The sequence below is a fragment of the Penaeus chinensis genome, chromosome 10 (genome assembly GCF_019202785.1).
Source record: "Penaeus chinensis breed Huanghai No. 1 chromosome 10, ASM1920278v2, whole genome shotgun sequence".
Taxonomy (NCBI): Eukaryota; Metazoa; Arthropoda; class Malacostraca; order Decapoda; family Penaeidae; genus Penaeus; species Penaeus chinensis.
In genome coordinates this window covers 21,261,694-21,269,193 of record NC_061828.1, presented here as the reverse complement: position 1 = coordinate 21,269,193, position 7,500 = coordinate 21,261,694, and the positions used below count along the sequence as shown (strand labels likewise).

Here is a 7,500-nt window from a genome sequence, read left to right as displayed (position 1 = left end):
GCATTGAAAGAACGGAAGGTAGCAAAGAAGGTGCAGGGATCTTGGGTGTTCATCTTGAGGGTCCCTTCATCAGCCCAGAGAAGAAAGGAGCCCATCCGCTAAACTACATACAGAATCTTGACCAGGTAAACAAACTGTTGCAATGAAAACATACATTACTAGGATGTATTGAATGAGTCTCATACTTTTCATAGATTCCCAATATGGTATAACTAGTAGTTGTTAATGATATAACCAAACAGAATATGGTATAGCTCTGATAATCAGTCTTAATATTCATCAATTGAAAGTGAAACTACCCTCTACAGGGTTTTAGTAAGTTAGAGTCAACTTACGGACGCCTAGATAACACTGCTGTGGTTACCATTGCCCCAGAGCTTACAGGAGCCAAGGAAGTCATAGGCGAACTCTCAGAACGGGGTATTGTTGTGAGTGTAGGTAAGTCATTCTGCAGTGTTAGATGTGATGCACCAGTTTTGAATATAAAAGACCATGAAATAACAGTTTTGTGTCATATGTAAATTGATAGAATTGGTATTATTCTGCTGCATCAGCCATATTTCCTGGTGAGAGAATATTGCCAAAATATGTTTAATTCCTGATACCTTGGTATCAAACAGGTCATTCTAATGGCAACCTCGAAGATGGTGAGGCTGCAGTAAACAGTGGTGCTTCTTTTATCACTCATCTATTTAATGCCATGCTGCCTGTAAGTCACAAATTTAATTGTTTGGAATTTTAAGTGAGAAAGCTTTTTACAGTGGTTTGTGTTTACTGATTTTTTAATATATGTTTAACCCTGTGTTTTATTTTACATAATTATTTTAATCTTTTTTTACTGTATATATTTTATTTTCAATAAACAAAAAATGGTAGACTTCCTACAGTTTTCTTGCTCACTTTATGTAACTGACACTTAGTAACACTGTAACTGCTCCAGCCTCTCTTTTCAAATACAAAACAAATCTTGATAAGTAATATCAAACTTAACACTTCACCTGTAGAGTATAGTAATACTTGCAAATCATAGATTTTGAGAGCAATGGCAACTCATGAATGAGAAAGGAATAATTTATATGATTGTCATATTATTGTCTGAAAAGTAAAAAATATTTATTTCAATAGTTCCATCATCGTGATCCTGGTCTTGTTGGTTTGCTGACAAGTAGAAAAATTAACCGGCCTGTCTTCTATGGCATCATAGCTGATGGAATCCACACACATCCTGCTGCTCTTCGTATTGCTCACAGAACTCATGCTAAAGGTAACATATATATATATATATATATATATATATATATATATATATATTTACACATATATGCATATATACATATATACATATATACATATACACATATACACATATACACATATACATATATACATATACATATACATATACATATACATATACATATACATATACATATACATATACATATACATATACATATACATACACATACACATACACATACATATACATACACACACACACACACACACACACACACACACACACACACACACACACACACACACACACACACACACACATATGTTTGTGTGTGATTGTGTGTGTGTGATTGTTTGTGTGTGATTGTGTGTGTGATTGTATGTGTGTGATTGTGTGTGTGATTGTGTGTGTGTGATTGTGTGTGTGATTGTGTGTGTGATTGTGTGTGTGTGTGTGTTTGTGTGTGTGTGTGTGTGTGTGTGTGTGTGTGTGTGTGTGTGTGTGTGTGTGTGTGTGTGTGTGTGTGTGTGTGTGTGTATGTGTGTATGTGTGTGTGTATACACACTTATATACATTCATATACAAACATACATACTTACACAATTTATACATACATACGTACATACATATATATGTATATACATACATTCATATATTCATACACACATACTTACATATACATACATACATACATACATACATACATACATACATACATACATACATACATACATACATACATACATACATACATACATACATACATACATATATACATACATACATACATATATACATATAAATACATATACATGTATACATATACTCTATAGTTCAGTATGGTTGGCTAAATTTTTGTTATACTGTAAATGTAATTCTAATGAATATTATTGCCTTCATGGTGAATATTAATCGTAAAGCCTTATTGTTTGTGTTACCTTTAGATGTTTATTGTGGTTATTGGAAATTGATGCTTGCACAGTCTCTTAATTTGGCACATTGTTGATGTCCATGATAATTTAATTTTTACCGTATGTTTGTATGAAGGGATAGTAACATATTGATATTTTAATCCAAATATACAGGCCTTGTGCTAGTGTCAGATGGTATGGCAGCTATGGGTCTTGAAGATGGAGAGCACCACATAGGTCAAATGATGGTGAAGGTGCAAGGTAGACGTGCTGTACTGGCTGGCACAAACACTCTAGCAGGTTCTGTGGCCACAATGGATGAGTGTGTCAGAGTTTTCATTAATGATGCAGGTATGTAAGTGTTTACTTGATGAAGAGGCACACGACTTGCTTGATTATATCACAAGAATTAATATAAGTAGTCTCTGATTTCCATATTGATATAGCCTGGTGTGATTATATTAATGGTGTATTATATTGATTATAAGACAAGATATTGTACTGATTTTTCAAGGCTAATACTATTTTAAAATAATTTTCAAAATTACATTTTATAGAAACTGGAATGTGATGGACCAGTCAAATTACTTTAAAATGTTTAATTGATCTAAATAAAATTCATACATTCCACCTTATTTTGGGTGTGATATAGGCTTTATTTAGAAAAGCACTATATTTTTTATTCCAGGTGTGAGTGTTGTAGAAGGCATTGAGGCAGCAACCTTACACCCTGCACAACTCATGGGTATAACACATCAGAAAGGCACTCTGGACTACAACACTGATGCTGACTTTCTACTTGTGTCAGATAAAGGCCCACTGAAAGTATTGAACACTTTCATTGCAGGTGAATGTGTGTACAGTTCTCCTGAAGCTCCCCAACTCTTTTATAATGAATCCGTTCCCTGTAAAAAACATTAGCAAATTAATATATTTTACACTTAGAAGCACTTGCTTTTTATATGATCACTCATTTAATTCCTCACAGGGACTTTGAATATCTTATTAAGGTTTTGGGAAAGAGAAGAGGGAAAGTTCTGCTTCTTTTGATATATAACTTGGGAAAGTATTTTTATGTATTATTATATGTGAATCTCATTATATTTTTGGAATTGTGTTCCAAAGAGTAATAGTGCTGACTCAAAAAAATGTGTTTAAGTCACACTATTTATTGCAAAATTATATACATATTTGCTTATTTATCAGCTGGCTCAGCTATTTTATATATTTGATATAAAATCAGAATGATACATTCTGCAGCAATATGTTTATTACAGCTGTTTTTTACATTTGAATATGGAATATGGAATGTATAAGTTGTTTACAGTTCAATGTTGCTGTCTGTTCAGTTTACATCAATAGATATATTTTGAGAGAAATTGTTGTAGTTGCGTATTTTGTTTAATAATGACACAAGGCAAAAGTGATATGTTTTGTATATTTTATTGATCTGGTAACTATTATATATTACTTTATCTTATATTTATTTTAATGATAGTATTTAGATTTTTTTCATTTTATGTTTTTATAACCAGTTTTAATTCAGATCTCCTGATATATATTATAGCATTTTAGTGATACTTAAAATGAATAAAAGATTTATTATTTTTTTATGAATAGTAATTAATTATATTCATGTCTTTTCTGCTCAATATCAGCAGAAAATTCTGGCATAATACTTGTGGTGTATTGTATGAATGCAAGATGTTTGTGTGTTTTTACGTATGATTTTAGTTATGAAGTTAAAGCATATATTCCATAGAAATTTCTATTATACCATCATCCCGGCTACTTATTACTAATAAAGTTGTTGTTAATTTTGTGTTTCAACTATATACCTTTGCAGCTGGAAGCACCATATGGGAGAGCTATGTTTTGATGTACAACTAGTCTTTTATAGTATGGAGTTATATGCTTTTGAACTTGATAAAAAAAAAAAAATTTAATGTTAAGAAAAAGTTCTGTTTCATTATTATCAGCAATACCAGTGTATGATTTGTGGTGAATATTTTAAGATAGTGTGTAGATGATTTTTTCAGCTCATTGTTTACTTTCACTTGTCAAACCTGGGAATGCAGATTAGCTGCATTGCTTCCTTATTAGTTTCTGTTTTAATTTACTCAAACTGTTTTGGTCATGTTCAAGAACTACAAAAACAAAAAAGATTTTGGTAACTATTTAAAGTAGAATTAGTTGTTATTTTTTTCTATAAATGATCAGAAGACTACTCATAATTGCTATGTGTATCTTATTGTATATAATAGGGAGAAACTTAATAAAAAAAGTAATCTTATCTTTATAGTATAAAGGATTTCAACTCTTATGGAAAATGAATTATTTTATCATATAAATTTATTGTAACATAAATTAACAACATGGGTCAAGAAAGCAATACACAATGAACATGGACATTAACAAAAAATGATGATATGGCAATGATATAATTGGCTATATTAACAAGAAGTGATAAGTATGTAAGGGTATATGACCTTAGCATCCAGTTGAAAAAGGAAAATAGAAGGTAGGACATGGAAGTTTTCAACCCGGTGCTATTAAGGTAAAAGAGTGCTGGAATTGAGGTTTGCCATTGTGTCCAGTGCTCTGGAGTCTGTGGTGCTACTCTACTACAGTCTCCAAATTAATATTTACACAGAGAATTTGTAACTTATTTTCCTGCCTGGTTATTAAACATATATTTGTAAATAGAGTATATGTGTAGGTATATTCATTATGCAGTTAGGAAGTGTGCTACTGAATAATCTACATCTTAACATCACCTCAGACAGGAATACAGGCCCAATTAGTGAATAGTTTATAAGTATTCTGGTTTATTCTTTAGAAAATGTAGCTTCACAAGGTAAGTGTTTTTCATAAGAATCAATCACTACTCCTTTTGAAGTTCTGAAATACATTTATACAAGTAAGCTTTGAGAATAGGCTCTCAAAAAGAACTAAAGAGGAACTGACGGCCTCCACGACTAGAAAAATACAGTGATGGGGTAAAAGTCTATCACAACCTCATGAGTCTTATTTAAGTCACATCACTGATTTTATAAACAAAAGTATATCCAAATTTTAGTGGACTTATAGACAATAAATGAAAAATCTTATTGGACAGGGGAGAATTATTTTTAAAATTACTTTTCCTGCATTTGATGATTATAGAAAAATGTAGTAGTTTTTGCATAACATACAGCTGTTCTTATATTTAGTGAATGTTCTTTTGACAACCTGGAAATATATCCTATAATTCTTTATTAATAAACCAGTTTATGAATAATAATGCAGAGGTGAGAAAAAACCTGAAGCAAACCTGAGATAAGGAAATGAGTCAATGATGAAGAGTATAAAAATAAGAATATCACATAAGCACCAAGAATAAGGATACAAGGAATATAACATTTACAGTTTCAGTTGGAAGGGCTACAAAAAAAGCCTTAAACCCAAGGTTATCTATAACCAATAGGAATAAACTCACTATAGACCAATATACATTTCTGTTGAAATGATTGGCTTCACTTGCAACATGATATATTGTACACACCAATCTGTTCCTATTATTTAACTGGCCACAAAGATTTGCATCCCAGAGTCCAAAAATTCTGCTGTGGAATTAACAGAATGATGCTTTTGGGGCAAATGGTTTATATCATCTTTTACATGTTAATCCAAAGCCATAAAAATCTGGCAATAATGGATTTGTGGATTTGTGAAATATAGTAATTGAGCTAGAAGAAACCAAGCCACACAAATATATTCTTGCTGCTACAAAAGATAAACAAACTGGCTTTTCCATTTATAATTTTTCTAAAAGAACATTGGCCTTTTATTGTGTCTCAGGAAGATTTAGTGCAGCATATTGCATATACATTCGACGTTTGCAGAACTCATAGAATTCTATTTCTCTTGTAAAGTTCTTCCGCACAATATCCTTTATTCTGTCAGGAACGGGTGGCTTGTAGATATTGCGGTTTACCTTGGAGAATCTCTGCACCTCATCTTTGGGAAGAAATTTAGAGTGTTAATTATTTGTAATTACCATATGAATTGACATTGGCAATGAAAAAGCTCTCTCTGCTTATAATACCATGCAGATACCTGAACCTATGAAAACACTCACTCCAGTATAGATCTTTGGCTCCCCTGAAGAATCTGGGGACATAATGTTCCAGGACTGTCAAGGTAGTGTTGAGGTCCTCCAGGACGCCAACAACAGAGTAATGCCTCTCTACGTTTTCCTTTGCCTTCTGCAGTGCATATTCCGTGTTGAACCCACTTGGCAGAGAAAATATGAAATAAGATGTATTAAAAAAGAACCTCATGAAACATCACTAAAAGTATAAGAGAAATAATGTCAATGTATAATAGTTATGACACCCAGAGAATAAACTGAAACTTCTGGTTATATTCACTACAATTTACTAGTACAGTTAGATCAATTGCATCCAAGCCCAGAGTGGAGGATTCCATAGGTTTTAATTATCCACTGAAGCACCCATAATGCTACATTTAAGACAAGTGCTTCAACTGCCTTTTGTGAGTGTCCAATGTGAGAAAAAACATGGGATACACCTACGTGCACTTTTTGTCTTGTCCGCAGAAAAACTCTGTGAGTTGGGCGAAATCAGGTCTTTCATCTCCTTCCTTGTATTGACATTCTCTGTCTCCAGTTAGCACACATGTCTCGTAGTCCTGTCAGGAAAGTAAAATGAAAACAATGTTACTAAAGTATTATAACATTTTCTCCTATGCAGAGAGAAATATACACAGATTCGACAACAACACGGTCAAACTGTTCATGACGTACCTTCCGTAGCCACATAGCAGAAGGTAAAGGTAATTCGGGGAAAGCTTGTTTGCGTTCGACGAAGTACCATGGTGCTCTAACGTAATAATACCAAGAGATAACACGCTCAACTGGATCTCGCACCATGTTCACGTACAATGGTTGCGTTAGGTTGAACCTGAGTCGAAAATAAATTTATGGATTTTAGAATATAGCTATACAGATGGTGACTATAATTAAATATCATTTTCATATTACACCATAATAATGGTTCCAACAAAGTCTGTTATTATTCTCGGCTTAAATCTGTTAGAAGGTCGAATGAAAGTGTACCTGCGATACAGTGATTGCAGTCATTACAAAAGAGGAAAATGTTTGAAAGGTTAAACGTCTCGCTAAGTTTTAACTTACGTTGTGAAATTGATATAACAAACATGCTTGACATAGACAGATGGTGGCCGGAAGACATCCACCAACTGCACCAGTCGTTTCTGCAATAGACAGTACAAATTAAGGTTTCCACTTACAAGTTAAGATTTGTAGTTTATATTTAGGTTATTCGC

General features: G+C 32.8%; 2 protein-coding genes across 4 annotated transcripts in view; one reads left to right on the top strand and one right to left on the bottom strand.

Moving 5' to 3' along the window:
- LOC125029687 (N-acetylglucosamine-6-phosphate deacetylase-like) overlaps positions 1-3,968 on the top strand; it is a 9,868-nt gene extending 5,900 nt beyond the window's left edge. For all 3 annotated transcript variants that reach the window (XM_047619754.1, XM_047619755.1, XM_047619756.1), the window contains exons 4-9: positions 1-125; positions 309-438; positions 621-709; positions 1,126-1,264; positions 2,326-2,502; positions 2,840-3,968. The exon at positions 1-125 is cut by the window's left edge and continues 10 nt beyond it. In XM_047619754.1, coding sequence (XP_047475710.1) covers positions 1-125; positions 309-438; positions 621-709; positions 1,126-1,264; positions 2,326-2,502; positions 2,840-3,072 — 893 coding nt within the window. In that variant the 3' untranslated portion in view covers positions 3,073-3,968. The remainder of the gene's footprint in view (positions 126-308; positions 439-620; positions 710-1,125; positions 1,265-2,325; positions 2,503-2,839) is intronic.
- A 517-nt stretch (positions 3,969-4,485) lies between these two features.
- Positions 4,486-7,500, bottom strand: part of LOC125029688 (heparan sulfate 2-O-sulfotransferase pipe-like) — a 26,820-nt gene continuing 23,805 nt past the window's right edge. The window contains exons 5-9 of the mRNA XM_047619757.1: positions 7,349-7,428; positions 6,959-7,115; positions 6,728-6,843; positions 6,272-6,426; positions 4,486-6,150 (exon numbers count right to left, since the gene is read on the bottom strand). Coding sequence (XP_047475713.1) covers positions 5,978-6,150; positions 6,272-6,426; positions 6,728-6,843; positions 6,959-7,115; positions 7,349-7,428 — 681 coding nt within the window. The 3' untranslated portion in view covers positions 4,486-5,977. The remainder of the gene's footprint in view (positions 6,151-6,271; positions 6,427-6,727; positions 6,844-6,958; positions 7,116-7,348; positions 7,429-7,500) is intronic.